The 20,958-nt window shown below is 40.2% G+C and overlaps 3 protein-coding genes across 5 annotated transcripts; 2 read left to right on the forward strand and 1 right to left on the reverse strand.

The window, feature by feature from the left end:
- Window positions 1-553: 553 nt before the first annotated feature.
- mks1 (MKS transition zone complex subunit 1) lies at window positions 554-6,683 on the reverse strand. Of its 2 annotated transcripts, none has more exons than XM_077547399.1 (18): window positions 6,049-6,683; window positions 5,146-5,267; window positions 5,014-5,066; window positions 4,776-4,943; window positions 4,461-4,555; window positions 4,247-4,375; window positions 4,012-4,116; window positions 3,835-3,943; window positions 3,695-3,751; window positions 2,945-2,987; window positions 2,808-2,870; window positions 2,661-2,731; window positions 2,518-2,587; window positions 2,342-2,449; window positions 1,226-1,359; window positions 1,076-1,158; window positions 907-1,004; window positions 554-817 (listed from the first exon to the last, which is right to left on the reverse strand). In XM_077547399.1, exons 1-18 carry the CDS (start codon window positions 6,123-6,125, stop codon window positions 726-728), a joined length of 1,677 nt encoding a protein of 558 aa, XP_077403525.1. In that variant the 5' UTR covers window positions 6,126-6,683; the 3' UTR covers window positions 554-725. The 2 variants fall into 2 exon arrangements, with proteins under 2 accessions (XP_077403525.1, XP_077403524.1); XM_077547398.1 differs by having other exon boundaries at window positions 4,461-4,558; window positions 6,049-6,678.
- On the forward strand, window positions 6,624-15,165 carry zw10 (zw10 kinetochore protein). The gene is made up of 16 exons (XM_077547396.1): window positions 6,624-6,843; window positions 7,040-7,174; window positions 7,255-7,356; window positions 8,324-8,401; window positions 8,534-8,693; window positions 8,874-9,026; window positions 10,226-10,423; window positions 10,641-10,777; window positions 10,868-11,050; window positions 11,208-11,440; window positions 11,652-11,723; window positions 12,518-12,687; window positions 13,416-13,546; window positions 13,631-13,762; window positions 14,493-14,695; window positions 15,013-15,165. Exons 1-16 carry the CDS (start codon window positions 6,739-6,741, stop codon window positions 15,131-15,133), a joined length of 2,313 nt encoding a protein of 770 aa, XP_077403522.1. The 5' UTR covers window positions 6,624-6,738; the 3' UTR covers window positions 15,134-15,165.
- Window positions 15,166-16,411: 1,246 nt separating this feature from the next.
- Window positions 16,412-20,671, forward strand: LOC144036291 (G protein-activated inward rectifier potassium channel 3-like). 2 transcript variants are annotated; one of them, XM_077546814.1, is made up of 4 exons: window positions 16,412-16,688; window positions 17,188-17,367; window positions 17,979-19,038; window positions 19,996-20,671. In XM_077546814.1, exons 2-4 carry the CDS (start codon window positions 17,227-17,229, stop codon window positions 20,190-20,192), a joined length of 1,398 nt encoding a protein of 465 aa, XP_077402940.1. In that variant the 5' UTR covers window positions 16,412-16,688; window positions 17,188-17,226; the 3' UTR covers window positions 20,193-20,671. The 2 variants fall into 2 exon arrangements, with proteins under 2 accessions (XP_077402940.1, XP_077402941.1); XM_077546815.1 differs by lacking the exon at window positions 16,412-16,688 and having other exon boundaries at window positions 16,959-17,367.
- Window positions 20,672-20,958: the final 287 nt, after the last annotated feature.

Below are 20,958 nucleotides of genomic sequence, written 5' to 3' on the forward strand. Positions count from 1 at the left end.
GCTGAATGCGAGAAGGTAATCTTTTCATAAAGTCAAAAATAACTACAAAACTTCAATTGAGGATTTTTATCAGGCCTTAATTTATATTTTAGTTTTTGTATGTTAAGATGGGAAATTAAGACCAGTTCTGTGATATTCTGCTGGTCTTGAATCGTATGATGTTAAAGTTTGGCCAGTTTCCTACGATACTTGAATGCACCACATGTACGAAAGGCCTGATGTTTTATGATCCATTAATATCAAGGTATGCACTATAGTACAAACACACACACACACACACATATATATATATATATATATATATATATATATATACACACATATATACAATTATATTTCCTACCATTAAATTAATAAAGTCGAAGTCTATACTCTGAATATTGTAAACAAATTTGACCATTACAACAACATATCCATTGGAATATAAATACCTCTATTATCCAAACGTGGTAATTAAAAAGTTCTATATTTCATTACTTATTCTGAATAAGCAGTCATTTGGGTTGTATTATTTAAATGTGAGAGTGCACACAAAATGATATTAAAACCAATGTACAGTACAGTGAAATTGTTTTTTAATATTTTTTTGTCATATTTGACACACACAAAAAACATACCTATTTAAAATATGTAACTTTACAGCAAATACAGTACTATACTATGACTTTCTTCGTTAAACATCACAGCCCTATATTATTTTAAAATAATATTCTCTCCTCAGCAGATCATATTTGGATTTGAGAGACGGAGGCGATGAAGTCTATGGGAAGACTTTCTCTAACTTCTTGCATTTTTCTTCTGGCCCGTTGAAATGCCTCTGGAAGAGTCAAAAAGAAACATCACCAAAATGTTACATATTTTATTGTTACATCGTGATAATAATTTTTTCCACTTTCCTCTGCTTACCCATGGTGCTTAAGAGAGTATCTTGATGATTAAATCCTTGGGCCTGGTCAAAAGTGTTCTGCCTCCTCCTCCTAGCTCTCGTGGAATCCACAAACGTCCTAAATGATATTACATAGCAAACTTGTTTAGAAAAGTGTTTTTCAGAACCCTGTAAAAACTAAGCACTTACCTGGACTGCTGGATGCAGTGAAGATTAAAAGTCACACTTCCTGAAGTTTGCGTACAAAATCCAAAGCGACTTAGTCTCTCACCCTACAGTCATAAAAGAAAACAAACTAGTATTGCATAACTTGTCCTGTTTAAATATTTTTGGCCTTACCTTGAAATGTCCTGGTATCCTCACATAGCTGAGGTCCTCCAGTTCTGGGGAACCTCCGATGAAGAAACGCCTCAGGGCTGAGACCGTGCCTGTCTGAAGGGGTCTCCACGTGTGACACGTCAGCGTGTGTTTACCTGCACACACGTGTTTATATTATCACCACACATCTCCGATTGAACCGACTGTACAAACTTGAATGTAGCATACACTTCCGTTTTTGCAGAGTGAATAGTGGTGCTGTGATGCCTAAATGTATGTACATTATAGTAATATAAATACAGTGACTGTGGAACCTTGAGATACAAGTGTCTTGAGGTACATAATTGTTTTTAGATTCACTTGGACATTGTTTTTGATTTAAGGGCCAAATTTGATAAGTATGCGCATCAAAATGCTAGGGCTGGGAATCTTTGACTGTCTCACGATTCGATTGGATTCCGATTTCTGGACCTGCGATTCGATACAGAATCGATTCAGAACGATTTTAGATTGGAAATTATTTGATTGACAATGATTTCTGCTTCAATTTATAGATATGCAAAGAATTGCCATGATCTACTCCAGTCTGACTCGCTAATGCTAATTACCGCGCTACTTGTGGGACTTTTATCACTCAAAAGAACGACTATTCATACAAAACGCTTCAGGAATGTATAAAGAGAAGCATCTTAACATCCTACACTGCAAAACAACCCAAAAACTTTTATTGGAATAACTTGATCATGACTTTTTGCTTCTATGTGGCTACAACTTAACAGTATATCAGAACGAGCGGAACCACACTGCCCCTAAGTGGCCAAATCGTGTACAACATGAACAGTGCTCCCAATAAAGGCACACACAAACAAGGGCAAGACAGTATAAAATAATTGAAATAAAATCGATTTTGGGACATTTAAAATCAATTATGAATCATACTAAATGAGAATTACGATTCTTATGAGAATTGCGATTCTTATGAGAATCGATTTTTTGGCACACCCCTACAAACTAGATGGCAGCAGCACACCTCACAACATCGATTGATAAATTGCAGTCAAATAGAACACTACCTATCTACTTACCTACCTATTTCTTTTCATTTTTTTTACGTTTTACATCCCAATATTAACATACCAGGTGTGCAGGGAAAGAGCAGGTATCCATAGCCTTCAGTTCGATATCGCTGCCACGAGTCCAGTGAGAGAACCTTGAAATACAACACCGGCCACTGGGGACCCGATTCTGCAATGACAGGAAATGCCCGTCACGGAGTTGCTTCATCATGCACTCAAATATGCCCTGACACTAACCTTCACTCTCTTTCTCACTCATGTAGAAAGCTTCAAAGGTGAAAGGGTAGCAGAAGTAGGCCACATTGTCCTGTTGGCACAATTCAACAATGTCAGCGTCTGCGCTGTCCTGAAATTTGTCTACTGACTTGTTAAGTACGTACCTTCCCTAATGATTTGGTCCGAGAGGTGTGAGTGACTCCAGAGTGGGACTGCATTGGCAAGCTGGACCAATCTAATTGACGAGACATAAATGTTTATATTCAAAAACTTGTGTTACCATCAAGACATCAATGTAAAAAATAACTTACTGTTTGGCAGCTCCATTATGAAATGAACATATAAATGATCATACTCAAAGCCCTTGGCGGACACTGGACAGACAAGACAGATTTTAATTTCAATGTAGACATGTTAGAAAATGGACAACATGCTGAGCCTTCCTTACCGATCTCTCCGTTCATTAAGTACCGCAGAACACCTGCAGGAGGCTACAAGAAAACATTATTAAATAATTGGAGTATTGTTTTTCAAGCTAAAAAAAGTCATATTTTAGCAGTGAATGAATGAAATTCAGAATCCGCCCACACACGTAATGCCATATGAAATTAAATGTAAAAACACACAATTACCAACTAATACTCTTTTTTTTCCTATCAACAGGTCAACAAATGTTTCAAAGACCTGATAGTGATAATGATTGGTTGATGTGTCGAAATACTGAATATTTCATTAATTTTTAAACCTATCCTAAAGCGTAATTTGACAATTCATCTAACATTCTTTCAACATCACATGCAATAATACAACTTTATATGTGTAAGATAACGCCTTTAATCATACAAATATTTCAGTTAATTGCACAAATGTATGCAAAAATCTTTAAAAAATAAAGGAATTTACTCTTGTAAAATTAGTAATTTAATTTCATATTGTTTCTTTCTTTTCATGTGGCCATAATATGAAAATTAAGTAAATTATTAATCTGAAAAAAGGAGGCTTTACTTTCATCACTCAGTAATAGAAAGAAATATTTTTTTTTTCCCACCACATCTGCCTTACTGATGCCCCTAATGCAATATCTAAAACTGCTGGTTTTGGAAATCTGGTTAGACTTCCACGGGGAAATAAAACAACAACAACACCACATTTTTTCTATAACTGCTTATACTCATACACAGTATTTTAAATGACTTACCATTTCAAAGTCCTGTCCGATGAGGCTAATTGGGAACTCCCTGTGCCTCACATACAGCTACAAATTCAAACACAGCAATGTCATAATGTCATGTTAAGTAATGTCATGTCTTATTCTGAAAAAAAAAAAAGTGTACTCACATCTTTGTATAAGTGCTGCTCTCTTTCCTTTTCCTCGGATTTCATGACTGCCGATACATTTTCAATGTTGAGATGCCAAATTTCTTTGTTGGTCCCAGTGGTTGCTATTCTGCAACGAGCAGAACGAAAAACAGGTTTTAACATTGAATTTCTATGGCATGTCTTCAGTGAACTTGCTTGTAGGGCTCTTTGTCCTTGTTGAAGTCGGGTTTCACTATGATGGTCCCGTTGCCGTCTGTTTTCACGGTGAACAGCAAAAATTCATTCTCCTTCTGACCCAACCTGGGACAAAAATATGAAGGGATTGTAAATCATTGCTGACATAGAAGTTACATTCAGTTGCTTCTATTTGTTGGAGAATTACCGGGGAAATGAGGTGAAAAGGTGCACGCGTGTTTGTGGTTGGTCTTACCTTCCAGGAGGCCCCAGGTCTCCCATGACGTGCATCGTCTGCATGACGTTATTCACCTCATGGCTGTTCCTCTTGAACTCATCACTGGGCTCCCAGTTGATGATCTTGGACTTGGGGAAACTGGAGTCCCTGCCAGAAAACAACAAAACCACCTTCACACACACCCTGAAGTAACGTCTTGGAGGAGGGATGAGCGTTGGCGGTTCAAACCCACATGGTCCGTCTGTCCTGTCTTCGGTGTCGCACGCTGGCCATCCTTTCGGCCAGGAAGGTGGGTTTGGTCTTGTTTGTGTTAAGCAAATTGCTGCCCTGCTGTTTCAAGGTGAGAAAAAACCCATTAATGAACTATTTTGTGATAAGCAATCTCGTTCCTGAGTGGCTGAATTTGACAGCCATTAATAAATACTGAATTTTTACGTAAACAACTAATGTTTAGTTTGACAGTAAACGGCAAGTAGTAGTGGCAATAAACTCTCCTTTTTTGAAAATGTGTACATTTGCAAAAGTTCTAGAGTATTTGACAACCCACCAGCTGCTGCAGCGGATGACAGTTTGTGTAGCGGTCATAATCCGTGTAGGTAAAAATCCTGCGGTTTTGCCGGCCCTTGGTCTTAGTCAGGGCCGTGACCTCTTTGTGGTACTGCCGGTCCAGCGGGCTCTGACACGCCGTCTCATTTTGGAACAGCTCCATTTCATACTGTAAATAAATATATGTGAGAAACACTCAATCACTATGGAGTTGTTTTCATTGTGAAAGGAGGTCTTACCTGACTGAAAAGCTTCTCCTGCCAGCCAGCGACGACGTCTTCCTCGTTATCACCTGGTGACAAAAACATGTCAAGATGTTGACGACGAGAAGAATTCTGTGGCCACCATACGCGCATGAAAAGTTCTCTCACCAGGTTGAGCTTGCGAAGTGAGGGGTACCAGTTCAATGACTCCCCCATCCTGCTGGGACAGAACTCGTTGCTGGAGTTGCTGGGAGAGAGTCGTTGTGGTGGTCACCCTCTTTATCGACACCCTATATTTCGACATAAATAAAAGCATTATAACATTTTGAGGTGAGTTAAATGTGACCTACCCTAAACAGTATCCCAGGGATGTGATTTGACCAAAGTGAAATTATCTGAAAATTTAGCCGGCCGGGGGTCTGGGGGCCGCTGGCACCCAGCTAGGTCCAGGGCAGTGCCCTGGTGGGTGGACAAGGGGGGCTTCCCGGAGCTCATGGGTTTTCCGTGTTTTTAAGTACTTTCAATGCACTCACATGACAAAGAAATAGACAAAACAACAGCATAAATTTTCAATGTACATTGAACTATCCCATATAAAATGGCAGTTTTAGTCAACTCAAAATCAGTCACATTCAAAAACATTGGACTGCCTTTGCTTTTAAAAACTATCACTGAGAATATCATCAAATCTAACTAATGTGATTACTAAGTTAACACATAAATAATGTTGAAGAGTTCAAATTTCATGAACAAATAATTGTATCATGACCAAATGAAAAGTAACTCATATTAGAGCATACCACAAATGTCTTTGTTATAGCAGAAGATGTTATCTGTCGGAGTCATGTGCATACACAATGAACTACTAAAAAAAATTAAAAATCGTTTTTTTTTTGGGGGGGGGGGGGGGGTAAAAAAGCGGAATTCCGCGAATTAGCGGAAAAATCACATCCCTGAGTATCCCTAACTTTTTATGAGTAGTGCATGCTGCTGCTGATACGAATACGAACCAGATAACAAAACACACTATTTAACTTTTATACTGAATATTAAGCGAACACGAATACTCACCTTATCCGTAGGTTTTTGATAGCATCTAGAGAACGGTAGACAGCCTCTCCAGTGTCACTGTTACACCAATCTGTCATGACGGATTACTAGCTCGTAAACATTAGCACTATGCTACCTATATTTACTTCATCAGCAGTCAGTTCTCCTGAGTACTAAGCGACACAACTGAGTTATTTCTTCTACATTTTGGCGAGGCGAGTCAGCTAACTAGCAACGTTTTCTCCTCGAAACGATACAAAACAATCTAATGCCCGAGAACAAATGACAAACGGAAGCGGTAAAAGCACATTGCTCCGATCGGTTTCCATAGAGACGAAAAGACAGTCTTCTTCTTTGGTGAACTGCAGGTCAGAACCAACACCGCCACCTATTGAATGATATTATAGGAACAGATTAGTCACAATAAATATGAATTTTGGTACCAAAACGTTTTTCATTCATCACTATCATACGGTTGATAGGTTAAAAAAAACGTGAATTTGAAATAAATGTAAATTGTAGGCGGAAGTGGTTTTCGTGGCGATCCAACGAGAAAGGGAGAGGAAGGGAAAAGGCGGACCTTGTACTGTGTCTCGCCGCGTAGCCAATCAAAACGCCTGGCGCGCGCTGTGCTGATTTGTCATAGTTTGGGTAAAAAAAATAATCTCGAAAAGAAAGATCTACTTATTTTATCCCCTTTGGACTGACGGAATGTCGTCGTTTGTCACCGAAGTTCTCGCCAGTTCTGGCAAACTGGAGAAAGAGGACCTGTCCAGTAAAATCAGCAGAATGTCGCGCAAGATAGAAGATACGAAGGTAAGACTCCACGCTAGCCTAGCATTAGCCAATGTGATGCAAAATTGCTGAAAGTTTGATCTGTCCTGATAATCTGATTGGGCATTCAATCGACACAACACCAAAATGTAAGCGTTTCATAAGACTTTGATGTTGTGCCTTTAAAATTCTGGCACCATTTTATCCCATCGCTAAAGTTTTTTTCTTCATTTTACAGGAAGAAGTATGTGGCATGATAAACAAGCGATATAGTGACTTCCTGCCGAGTCTACAAGGGTCTGAGGACCTAATGGTGCAGGTTGACGAGGTCTCCAAAGAGATGGACACCCTGAAAAATTTTATCGAGACAGAGGTACTTATGAAATTGGGTAAAAATAATTAAAAACACTGTTAAACAGAGTGTAGCGAACTTGTCACTTTTTTTAAAAACAGGTTCAACTAAATATTCATGTGGCCGTGGCTGAATATACAAAGTTGAAGCAGCAGCTGGAGAAAAACACGATCATCATCACCATGCTTGGACACCTGAAAGACGTAAGCAGCACACTGTCCCACGCAGCAAACTTTAGTTGAATATTCACAACTATTACTCAAAATGCCCGCAAATAAATCTTCAGTAAGTTAAAGTTTCATTTGGCAAGGTTGGTCAACCCCATACGATAATTCATCAATATTCAAAACAAAATGTCTTTTCATTCAAAACAACAAAAGTACAAACTCATATAAAATGTCATTTCCAAGTTAAAATAAATTATTGCATGAAAACAAACATAGCACCTATCATGAATCCAAAATTATATCACAGAATAAATAATAACAATAATATTGTTTCTTACCAGCTTGATTATCTGCATCCTAATGTATTCTGGAAACGGGAATTAATAAACTTCGGCTTCATCCCGTCAACCCTTTTTCTTTTCAGATGTAATTGTATGTGAAAATTGAATGTTGTAAATTGTTACAATGATTGTCTGAAAGAACAAATAAAAACAAAACAATAATTAATTGAGTAAATTTTGCAACATTTATAGAGTTAATGTATTACTTCCTGTACGTGTTTTGTGTGTATTCTGAAACACAAGGCACACCGTTTCCAGTAGCGGAAATACCTTACTTAGCGATTTTGGCTAATACACATCACATATAATACTTTAATAACACACCACCAATTTCGGTACTTGAGGTCCAGAGTCCTGCAAGTTTTAGATGTTTCCACCTACCAACACACCTGATACTAAAGATCAGGATCTTTGTCAGGCATGCTGATTAGCTGATTATATGAATCAGGTGTGCTAGTGGGCGGAAACATCTAAAACCCGCAGGACTCCGGACCTCGAGGACTGTAATTGGTGAAACCTGGTCTCCTGGAAACCAGTCCAGGGTGTAACCCCGCTTTCCTTTCAGCCATCCGAAGGACAAACACAATTGAAAAAGGACCAGCTCTGTGCCCAAAATAAAGAACAATCTTCTTCTTGATATTCATCATTTCTCCGTCTCTTAGTTTAACAATGCAATGGAGGAATTCAACAAAGCCCTTCAGGAGAAGAAATATGTGGATGCCGCTAACCAGCTGGAAAGGGTACGTCATACTGTAAATCTAAATGCAAACATCTCACACATCTCTTTTAGGTGCGCTTGCACAATCCAATGCGATGCGACACAAGATTCCAAAATCAACATCGCTCGTCAAAGTCATTCTTGTTTCTCCAAGGCGAGGGCAAGCGTGGAATCTCTCAAAGGATGGAAGGCGACGCAGCTTCCGTTGATTAGCGCGCTCAGCTCGGAGTTGACGGTCCAGAGGGAAAACCTGATCTATCATCTGGGAGATGAGTGGAAGCGCCTCGTCGTCTGGAAATTACCGTCCTTAAAGGGTGAGAAAGAAATAACAGACTGGTACAGTATCTGTGCCATGCTCATTAAAAAAAAGGGTAAAATAACGGTTACATTAATTTCAGTGAGAAGCATGACTGATTTGCGAAAGTTTTGACCCTAACCTGGACAAACGGTACAGAAAATCGATTGATGGATCAATTTGTGACTTGTACCAATAGGCCCTGCAGACATGGACTCCTTGTTGAAGGTGGAGCTGTGCCTATGTCACCCTTCCGAAAAGGACAGCGAACCAGAACCACCTGCCGTGCTGTGCGGCGTCTTGCAAGCGTTGGCCATCCAGGGAGACCTTCAGCACAAGATCAAACTCTTCAGTGAGAGAAAACAGCCAACACAAACAATCACCCTCTGATATACCTCAAATGTGAACCACCAATTTGGTTTACAAACATTTTTTCCTCATTGAACATGCTAGCGTAAGAAGCTAACGTAGCGGTTTATATAGTTTACTCACTGCTCCATCTTCAGCACACATGGTGCCCCAGTCACAGAAGATTCCAGCCAGTCACTTGCGCATAGTACCTATCAAGCCAATGGGAACTCAAACAGGAAGTAGAAACCCTGCCCCAGTATACACACGACTAGGCAGCACCTCGTCCGTGTCACTGTTTATAGACGCCACCGCCACTGTGCCGTCAATGTCACCGAGCATTGAAGTATGTTATTTTAGTTAATGAAAACTAACAAAAAAGCTACAAATAAAATTTAAAAAACTATTTTGTCATGGAAATAAAATAAAAAGGAAAACTTACAAACTACATTTTATGTTTACAAAACTAATTAAAACTACCCATAATTATAGAGAAAATGTCCTTTGTTTTAGTTGTTGATAATTTAATACATGAGCCTTTGGTGATGCTTTTAAAATGGGATTTTAAGCATATCCATTTTGATATTAACTGGATAAGGACGTTTGAAAATGTCACACAGAAGTGACGTCATCTAGCAGCAGCCAATAGAAAAGCACCTTCAGATGACGTCGCTCCTCGGCGAAATGGCTCGGCTCGCCTGCTTTTTCATTTAACTCAGCCGAAATGCAATGCTAAGTAAGAAATGTGTTACTTTTTTCATTTTACAATAGTGTTTATTAAATATTGTGCACAAGTGATACACATTTAAAAACAAAAACTAATCCTGAAACTAACTAAAACTAAATTAAAATGAAGCAGTTTTAATTAACTACAATAAAAACTAACAGAACCACCCTGAAAACTAATTTAAACTAACTAAATTTAAAAAACAAAACAAAATAAAAACTAAAATGAAAATTCCAAAACTACAATAACCCTGGTTATCAGACGCTAATGTTAATAGCTAATATTAATTTGTGCATCCAGCAAATTCAACTCAACTTGCCTTTATTTTTATAGCACTTTTAAAAAAAAAAAAACACAGCTGAAGTGAAGTGCCGTACACAATTAAAGGCACAAGAGGATCTAAGCCTAAAATATGGGCAAAGTTGAATTTTTGGGTATCAAAGATGGCAGCTCACCGCTGCTGTTTTGTGTTCCAGGTCAGGTGCTTTTGAAGAACCTGTTGAAGCCGCTGGTGCTGCACCCGTCTCTGTCGGTGTTGGTGTCCGAGCAGCAGGGAAAGGGGATCATCCTGACTTTCCAGCAACTGAAGGGGTCTCATGAGGAACGTGCCACTCCGTCGCAAGTCTACAGCAAAGTGCTCTTGGTGCTCAAGACTCTTCACTCCAACCTGCTAGGTAAGTCACGCTGAGGAAGAACTAGCATGGCTCGTACTAGAGCGTAGACATCCACCACAGATAAACAAAACTTCAGCAAGAACATTTAGGGGTATGCATCACCAATAAAATATTATTCAATACGTATCTCGAGATATTTTAATAGGGAACGATTCGGTTTAATTTGATGCACTCGGATCGTTTAAAGTTGAATGTGCTGAATGTTTTACCCTCCCAGATGTGACCATCGACGATAAAAAGCTGTCGACCATCTTGGGGGACCTGATATGGGAGGAGTTTTCCCGATGCATCATCCACGAGTGCCTGCTCTACTCCATCCCCACCAACAGCAGCCAACTGGAGAAATATAACACCGTATGCACATCACTGTCCTTCCCTTCATCTGAGAGCTAGCTAGCTAGCTAGCGAGCAACCGGTCACACCACCTGTACGTATTTGTGACAGGTTATCAAGGAGACACAGGAGTTTGAGAAGGCTCTGAAGGAGATGGACTTTCTGCAGGGTGAGTCTACAGACCTGCTCAAATACGCCCTCGACGTCAACTGTCACTTTGCCAGCAAGAAGTGCAAGGATGTCATCGTGGCGGCACGCAAACTCATGACGTCTGAAATGCACAACACCGTCAAGGTACAACACATTTGACACTTTAGATCTATATTTCTCAAAATGGCTTCTGTGAACCGTTGCTAGGCGCTCTGCAAAATAATTTGCAATAAATGATTGAGGTATCTTCTTTTTTTTTTTTTCAATTGAAATCCACTCAGCATTTGACTTTTTCATTAAGATCACGCCGGAGTCCAAGCTGCGTCTCCCCAAGCTTCCTGTTCCCGACTCGTTGACGCGGGTGAAGCAGGAAGCCCCGAGCGAGCAGGCCGCCGGCGCCACCATGGAGAATGCCAATCAGCTGTCGGCGTGGAGCATGTGCCTGCCGCCGTGTCGCATCAGCGAGTCGGTGCAGCAGCTGATGGAGCTGGCTCTCAACACGCTGGGCGAGGCTATCGGAAGCTCCGCACAATGGTGAGTCTTCTAAACATTTTTGCTCTTATTCTGGCAACAAGTCAGATTACTGTTAAACACATGATTTACTATGATGTATTAAGTTATGACTGATATTGTGTTAATGTTGTCACAACAGGGAAATGTTTGCATTTTCCAGCTTTTAAGTGAAATATTTTAATCTGTTTGCACAGAAAAGGTGTTTGAGTATCTCGTTTTTTCCCCTCCACAGCGCTTCTCAACTTTTCTTCACGGTGCGAAACATCTTCCAGCTCTTCTACGATGTTGTGCCAACATATCACAAGTAAGATTGATTCATTGCACAGTATGCACACCTCTTATTTTGGTTTCCCAGAAAGAAATAATCACCGTTTTTCGATATAACGATATACTTCATACATATCATTTTAGTGGAATTTTTTTTTTATTTTGTACAATGTGTACAGTACATACATGAATGAACATCAAAATATATTAAAATAAATCATTGCACCAGATTTAGCCGAAAGATCATTTCCATCATCTATCGTCCGATTTCCCTTATCCCAGTATCCATCTACACAACTATATTATTTTTCATCTTTTCCCTGTTCGTACTCCTTTTACGTCCTCTTTTGGTGCACAATTATTTTCACTTTATTACATTCCTTGAAAAGTGGTTATGTTACCAGAGATTAAAAAAAAAAAAACTTAATTTGGCCATTGGATTTTTGTATACTTTTTTAAAATTAATATTAGTTTTAGTTAATTAATTTCTTAATGAATTAATTAAGCCTTTATTTACCAAGGCAAAGCAGATTAAGAACATAATACTTATTTACAACTCTGCCCCGGCAAGAGGCAAAATCTCTTGTGGCAAGGAAAAATGGGGATACAAAAGACAGCTCAAATCATACATACAGGAGTGAATCATGTGCCATCACGGCTCATGCGTGGTCTATCTAAAATATGTATTTTATAAATGTAGAAAAGATCTCAGAAAATTGTCATTAATTCTCCTGTAATTTTATGGGAGAGTACTTGATGGTGATATGAAATTACCTGTATCGGGATATAAATTTTGTCTGTCGCACACCTCTGCTGCCTGTTTTTCCCCAGGGAGAACCTTCTGAAGTTTCCCCACCTGGCCGCCATCCAGCACAACAATTGCATGTACCTGGCCCACCACCTCCTCACCCTGGGCCACCATTTTCGACCCCACCTGCCGCAGCCCCTCAGTCAGGGCGTGGCCACCTTTGTTGACATGGTGCCAGCATTCAGGAAATTAGGTAAAGTTGTGTTGACATTTAAAGGAGACACAGAAATCCACTTAACTCATTCACTGCCATAAACGCCAAAAATTAATTTGAACTATTTGTATTAGTTAAATTTTTCCCACTTTTGTTAATAAGAGTATGAAAACTTAGAAAAAAAATTATAATCTTTTTTCAATTTTTTAAAAAAAATAAAATAAAAGATTATTAAAGATTAGGGGCGTCAGGCGATTCAAATTTTCAATTGTAATTAATCACATGACACATAACTCACGATTAATCACAAATTTTATATCTGCTCTAAATGTACTATAATTTTTTTTCTAGGTTTTCATACACTTGTTAACAAAAGTGGAAAAACAGTTTTAAACGAATATGAACAGTTCAAATGAATTTTTTACGTCTATAGCCGTCAATGGCAGTGAATGAGTTAATACGTTTATGTCTTGCAACTGTTTTTACATCAGGCAACAAAGAGGTTTCAATAGAAACATGTTGGCCCCTAAAACACTTCCTTGAGGTACTCCATTTAAAAAAAACTACTTCCCTAATGTAACTTGCACTTGTTTTGTCGACAAAGATGAGCAAGGTCCGTCTTTTGTAGAAAACTAATCACAAAGCTCAAGCTCAGATGCCCTCCATCTCTATCTATCTTTTAATAATCAAATGTGGCCTTTGAGAACAAGACTTTGCCCACCCGTGCTCAAAATGCTGCTCTCCTATTTTGTCTGTGTGTTCTCCAGGCGCTCAGTGCTTTCTTACACAGCTGAACATCCAGCGAGCGGAGCTGTTGGAGCGACTTTCTACCGCTCAAAACTTCTGCAACCTGGACGACGCCGACAACTACACAGCAGCCAGCAAGGCCGTGAGGCAGGTGGGTGGTGAAGAGGGGTCGAGGCGGGCTCTTCGGCCTTCTCGTTTCTCTCGCCTTCATAAGAGTCCACCTGGTTGTCTTCAGGTGATCCATCAGTTAAAGCAGCTGGGGACTGTGTGGCGGGACGTGCTACCTGTCAGTATCTACTGCAAAGCCATGGGCAACCTCCTCAACACGGCAATTATGGAAATGATTGCCAAGATCATGATGCTGGAGGTTAGTTGGCGTTCCATCAGTAGAATTTCTACCAGCTGGAGCTGATCCCAGCAGAGAAGTTCCATTAAAACAGTGTAACCTTGGATGCACCACGCCAGTCACAAGTGATGGAAATCGATGTCCTTTATTCAGAAAAACATAAAAGGGAAAGTCAACCTTAAAACATTTCTTGACAATAATGTTATGTGACCACACTAGTCTAAACATGACATTCAGATTAATATTACATTTGTGGAATATGAGTTATGAAGCAAAATCCAGCCGTTTTTATCCACCTCAGGGGGCGGCCATTTTGCCGCTTACTGACGACTGAAGATGACATCACAGTTGCTCACCTGTTTTCTGAAGCTGAGCTGTGATTTGTTGTCGCCTGAGACCTGAGCAACTGTGATGTAATTTTCACTCGGCAGCAAGTGGCAAAATGGCCGCCTACTGATATTGATAAAAACTGCTAGATTTTGCTGCTTACCGGTAACTCATATTCCACTAACGCAATATTAACCGAAATACCGTATTTAGACTTGTGGGGCTTCATAGAACATATTATTGTCAATACTTTTTTTTGGGGGGGGTGACAAGAAGTAAAAACCTGGACACTTGCCAACATTATGCCTGTAGTATCCATATTTTCAACATTTTAGGCATCATATTGCAAAAATATTGGTTGAAATCGACATTCTGACAGCCTTGAAGCCGTTTGAGAATTGAGAGGAAGAATTCTGCATTCCAGGATATCTCTTCAGAGGATGGCGAGCACCTGCACACGCTCTGCCAGACGGTCATCGAGGAGGGCCCGCTGGTCTTCGTACCGCTAACCCACGAGGACCAGAACAAGAAATATCAGGAAGAAGTGCCCCTTTACGTGAAAAAGTGGAGCACCTTCAAAGAGCTGGTCATCTTGCTGCGCGCCAACCTCCAGGAGATTGTCGACAGGTACACGCTTGAGAAAGCTCAACAAATCGAATCGTAGCATGTCAACCTCCAAAGTGCAAGGGTTCACTGTATTATGGAGAAGTTCGAGGTAGTGGTGGTTAACATATCTGCCTCACATCCAGAAGGTTCAAATCTCCTTGTCTGAGTTTCCTCCCACATTCCCAAAACAAGCATGTTAGGTTCACTAAATTGTCCATAGGTGTGAAGGTGATTGTGAATTATTTGGTCCAAGACCATAATGAGGACAAGCGCTGTAGAAAATTGCTGGGTAGTTCTGCTGAATCTGAATTCCTGATGTGTGTGATTCCTCTCCTCAGGTGGGCAGACAGTAAAGGTCCGCTGGCGTTGGAGTTCACAAGTACAGAGGTGAAGAGTTTAATCCGAGCCTTATTCCAGAACACGGAGAGACGAGCCCTGGCTATGACCAAAATCAAATAAAGGTTTGGAGGAAGAAGCAACCGCCAAAGAGAGACTGAAACAATTTTTCTTTTTTTTAACCTTCAATTTCCTTGATCTGATTTCTACAACATTAGATCTAAGGTTGTAGGCACCACTACAAAACATTTTTATTGGACCTGGTTATGCAAGCTTACCTAATACAGTGTCTGGTTGATGTGCGATGTCTGTCTCGTATGTCCTCAAACAGTGGCTACCTGGAATTTCAAATAGATGCAACGCCCCAATTGTGCTGGGTGTGATAACCACTAAAGACAAATAAAAACTTCCCTTTGTACATCAGGAAAGAGATAGTAATCATCTGTTTATAAAGCTATTGTTTGCTCTGTTGCTCACCAAAACAGCAGTATCTACCAAAGCAAGAACACTCAGATGAATTGTGTGGTGTCTTAGCTTTCCTTTCAAGGATCATAACTATTATCTTAATTCTAGTGCTGTCAAAAGTTAATGCGTTAACTCATTGATTAATCACAAAAAATATTGCATTAATCATGTGTTACATGGAACCTGAAAAAGTATATTTCTGTTTCCATTTTGAAGCAGTTAGCATTAGAATATAGCTATGTTACATCATTATTCACAAATCTATTTAGAACTGTGGGTAAATTAGCTTTTTTCAACACGGCCCCGGTTGATCTCTTTTGCTCTGCTGCCACCTGCTGGCCATTTGTGCAATAACTACAATTTCTTTAATCATTCTCTGCAGTTGAGAGAGAGGCTGCATCAAAGCCTTCTCTATGCTCTAATATAAAAACAAAAAACGTATAAATATGTCTTTGGGATACTCAAAACATTTAAAATAGAACGTATTTATACGTTTTTGGGAGCAACTTAGTTAAATGTCAGAAGAATTAACACATAACTGGTGCTCTTCAAATTTAGCTGGCAAAAAATGTTGATAAAAAAAAGCCTTTTTAATTGATTAATCATGATTAATCAAAATTCTAAGGCCCCGTCCAGACGGAAGCAAAGCCGACTTCGTTCCTCAAACAAATCTTGTACACACAGAAGCATTTCAAGACTTGCATGTGTCCAAAAGAAGACGTTGAGGACGTTTAACGGCTGTAATGTATATGCCAAGTCTGGAGTGGCGCTGTAGCGCAGCCACAGGGAGTTAACGGAAAGCGTAGAATAAGAATCAGTGAAGAAGACAAACACTTTTTTTTTTCCACTTTATTGCAATCTACAGAGCAAACATGGCTTTGCATGTAGCAAAACAATGTGAAAAAGACGCACACAGGAGAAGTACAACACCGCTACTTAAACGTGGGAATAAAGAAGCAAAATATTTTGCGCAAAACGACTACAACACAGCTATCCGCCATCGCAGTCACGCGAGAATTGGCGCATACTTCATCAACCTGCGACAATGCGTCGTCATCGAGCTGCGACCATTACGTCATCACTGGAGGAGTATCCTGCATATGGTGTCCAGACAGACGCGTACGGAGCGCGTTTTGAAATCTTTCCACTCTTGAGCCCGGTTTCAAAAATGATCGGTTTGAAGCTCCGAAACCGCGCACGAACGGCTTGAACGGTAAGATACATTAAAATGTGATTAATCTGATTAAAAATATTAATTGTTTTGACAGCTCTACAGTTAATTCATAGGCATGATTGTTTACACATTCTCAGAGGAATAAATGGGTGTTTGCTGTAAAAAAACACTTGTATTCATAAAACTTGTATCTCAAGGCACCACTGTACTTACTGTATGCTCAGTACAGTACATTGCACTTAAACTGACTAGCAGGGAAAGAAATTGATAGTGGCCACATCTGGACAAAGCTTTCCTTAAGCTTCCTGTCAAGTAATCTTTTCCAATCTAATGTTTTCTTTGGAGTTTCTCCTATGGATACTGAGGCTTAGCCATAATCCTCCACTTGTGAAATGTGTGGTAGAACGCTGGATGGGACCGATTCCCACAGATGAAGCCTCAACGTATACTGAGACGTAAAGCATCACAGCATCTCCACGCCATCTGGCATTTGTTCCTTAAAGCCAGCAAGAGACACTTTTAATTTCATTGTCCAAAGGCCAGCAATCCGCTCTGAGCGTTTTCAAGCCCTTCGGAGATGATCTCCACCGTCATGTGCGGCAACGCAGCCACAGCCCAAAGCGGTCGGTGTGACAGTCTTGACGGAAGCCCTGTCGGGATCGAGAGTCCTGCCGTGAAACATCGGCCCACACCACAACTTCAATCAAGCCCTGATCAGGTATGGTTTCATCTTTAACTGTATTGAACAATGCATTAAATCTGTGTTTATTAACCTGGGTTTGATAGAACCCCACGGGTTCGGTGGTCAAGACACACACCTGACTCAAATGATTCATGATGATAATAGTTGTTTTAAAGTGCTTTATAAATAAAGTTGAATTAAACTGCGTGGAGGTGGGGAATACAAGATCACGACGCTTTCTCAATTCAAGAGAGCCAGATTCCTTGAAAAGGCTACTCGATGAATTTGAAAGAGGAAACTAGTAGGGTTGAGTATCTCCAACAAGGTTAAGAACCACTACGTTAAATATATTGAAAGATCACACAGATTTATTTAATCCTGCTTTATGGTCATGATTCTGACTTCCAAAATTGGCTAATCCAACCCCTGAAGTCTGTTTTGGTAGGCATGTATCATGATTAGACCCACAAAAACCCGTTCCAGGAAACCCCTCCCTAGAGAATTCGCCCAAATGAGCACAGATCAGAAAGTATCTTCGACAAAGTTTGATTATTTCAAGGATTTGCCTCTTGCAACTACACTTATCCTTCCCTCCACAAAAGAGCTTTCCTTACCTTCCACCAGACTGACTTTCACTCTCCTCTTAGAGTTCCTGCAGTCAGGCCACCATGTCCTGCCAGCAGCACACTGCCAAAACGTCTCCACTGGAAACCAATGAGGGAGACCGCAAGCCTCCGCGTTTGCATCACGGCAGAAAACTGAAAAGTTTTAGCTCCAGGTGGCAATCGCGAGGCTCGACAAGCAGCAGCAACCTTTCCCCTCAAACAACTGAGACGGCGAACGGCTCAAAGACGGAGAGGAAAAGGCGGAAGCTCTTAGGCGAGGCGCACTGTGTGCACTTGACCGCCGGCAGCCAACGTCAACGCTATGTCTCAAAAGACGGCAAGTGCAGGGTCAACTTGGGGCCCATCCAGGACAAAAGTCGGTTCATTTCGGATATTTTCACCACGTTGGTGGACATGAAGTACCGCTGGTTCCTTCTGGTCTTCACCACGTGCTACATCCTTACGTGGTTGGCCTTTGGCGGGATCTACTTCCTGGGTGCTTGGTTGCGAGGCGACATTGCACATGTGCACGACCGACAGTGGCTTGCGTGCTATGAAAACGTGGACAGCTTCCTGTCCGCCCTGCTGCTGTCCCTGGAGAGCCAGAGGACCATCGGCTACGGCTCCAGGATGGTGACGGCCAACTGCTCGGAAGGGACGGTGCTCCTGATGGCGCAGTCCATCCTGGGCTCCATCATCGACGCGCTGATGGTGGGATGCATGTTTGTGAAAATCTCCCGGCCCCAGCAGAGGGCCCAGACGCTGATCTTCAGCAAACACTGCGTCATATGCCAGCGAGACGAGAAGCTGTGCATGCTCTTCCGCATTGGGGATCTCAGGGAGAGCCACATGGTAGATGCCAAGATCCGGGCCAAGCTCATCAAATCCAGGCAGACCAAGGAGGGGGAGTTCATCCCGCTTGAGCAGTCCGAGCTCAACCTGGGCTACGACACGGGTGGGGACCGACTGTTGCTGGTGGAACCTCAGACCATCACCCATGTCATCAACCAAAGCAGCCCCTTCTGGGAAATGGGGGCCGAGCGTTTGAAGAGGGAGACCTTTGAGATCATCGTTATCCTGGAGGGTATCGTGGAAGCCTCAGGTTACTTCTTTTATGCAGTTCAAAGAAGACACAATCCATCCATGTTTTATTCATACTGGACAGTCTGTCTATCTACAACCACAAAAATGAGCGTGAGACCCAACTTCAATCCACATTCTAAGAACAATTGGGTCAAAAATAACCCAAAAAGGGTCAGACACAATTATTTGGGGTTATTCAATTAACCCCCAAAAATTGGGTCAAATAAATAACCCACAAATGACCCCCAAAATGTTGCTTTGTGGGTTATTAAATTTAATTTGACCCAATTTTTTGGGCTTAACTCAAAAGGATGGGATGGCTCATTTTTGACCAAATTCAATTGGGTTATTTAATCAACCCAAAAAATTGGGTGAAATAACACACAATCAACCCAGAACAAAATGGGTTTCTTTGTGGGTTATTAAATTTAATTTGGCCTTACTATTTGGGCCTAATAACTCAAAAGGTTGGGACTGCTAATTTTTGACCCAATTCAATTGGGTTATTTAATCAACCACAAAAAGTTCGGTCAAATTAATAACCCACAAAGGAACCCCAACAAGGTGGGTTGATTTGTGGGTTATTAATTTAATTTGACCCAAGTTTTTATTCAATTAATAACCCATTTATAATAATAAATTTTAGTGTTGTTTTGTTGGTTATTAATTTGAAATTAATAAAATTCAAATTCATTTGACCCAACTTTTTGGGTTAATAACTCAAAGTTGGGTTGTTGCATTTGGGTTATTTTAGACCAAACTGTTTTCAGAGTGTACATCAGTGTCACAATGTTATAAGCCTTTAAGCGATGCAAACAATGGAGTAACATATCTATACAGATGATATAACGAAACTCGCACACATGTATTCTTTATCCTCTGCAAAGAATGACTAATAATGCTAAGAAATTACCTTTCCATAACATCCCCTTCAATTATGAGGTTGTTTCAATGCCCATTTCTTATTATGTCTCAGGCATGACGTGCCAGGCCAGGACATCCTACTTGGAAGACGAGCTCCTGTGGGGCCACCGCTTTGAGTCGTGCATATCCCTGGAGAAAGGCGCCTTCCGTGTAGACTACAGTGCTTTTGACAAAACCTTTGAGGTGCAAATGTCAACGCTGAGTGAAAAAGACCGGAGAAAAGCAGCGGAACAAGAACTTGAATTTTAGCTGGAGAAACCCATCTTGTACTGTATATCAAAGTGTGGAGAGTCTTCTATCATCGGCGGCTATTGAGGTTTGGATCATGTAAATTGAGTCTTGTACAAGAAAAAAAGTGATACAAACTTTGAACAAATGTTTGCATTATTATGGATGATTATATTGCACTTATTAAAAAAAAAGAATAGAATTATATATTGTATATGGCTCTTGAACTCTAGATTCCACACCCCAAATTAATGTGTAATATTTACTTTGCGTCAAACAACATTCACATTTGCTTCCAGGTATGTGCAATACAATATTTTTTTTGTAATATTCATTAAAATAATTTAGCGGGATTTTTATAGGTTGATTGTAAAAAAAAAAAAAGAACATGTAATGTACATAAGATGGGGAAAAATGTAATAAAATATTTTACATATATTTAAAATATTTTACATATGTTTATATTTGTTTTATTAAAACATAATTTCCCGATGTAAAATACTTATGTGCCTGCTAGGAAAAAAAGTTTTTTCTTTGTCTGTGTAGAGTCTAAATCATTTTAGGTCATGGTAATTTGTAAAATTTGAATAGAGGCAACTGGACTATTTGTTGTTCAATTCAATTTTTTGCTTTTTTTCTTCTTTTCCAAAAATTTTCAAAGCGGAACCACTTGTCGTGTAGTCCTTATGGGTTTTGTTCAAAATGAAATTGATGTACCTGTATACGTAATCCAATTCAAAATGAGCAAGATTAGGAATTATTTTATCAATTCTATTTTGCAGTAGAC

The sequence above is a fragment of the Vanacampus margaritifer genome, chromosome 16, assembly GCF_051991255.1.
Source record: "Vanacampus margaritifer isolate UIUO_Vmar chromosome 16, RoL_Vmar_1.0, whole genome shotgun sequence".
Lineage (NCBI taxonomy): Eukaryota > Metazoa > Chordata > Actinopteri > Syngnathiformes > Syngnathidae > Vanacampus > Vanacampus margaritifer.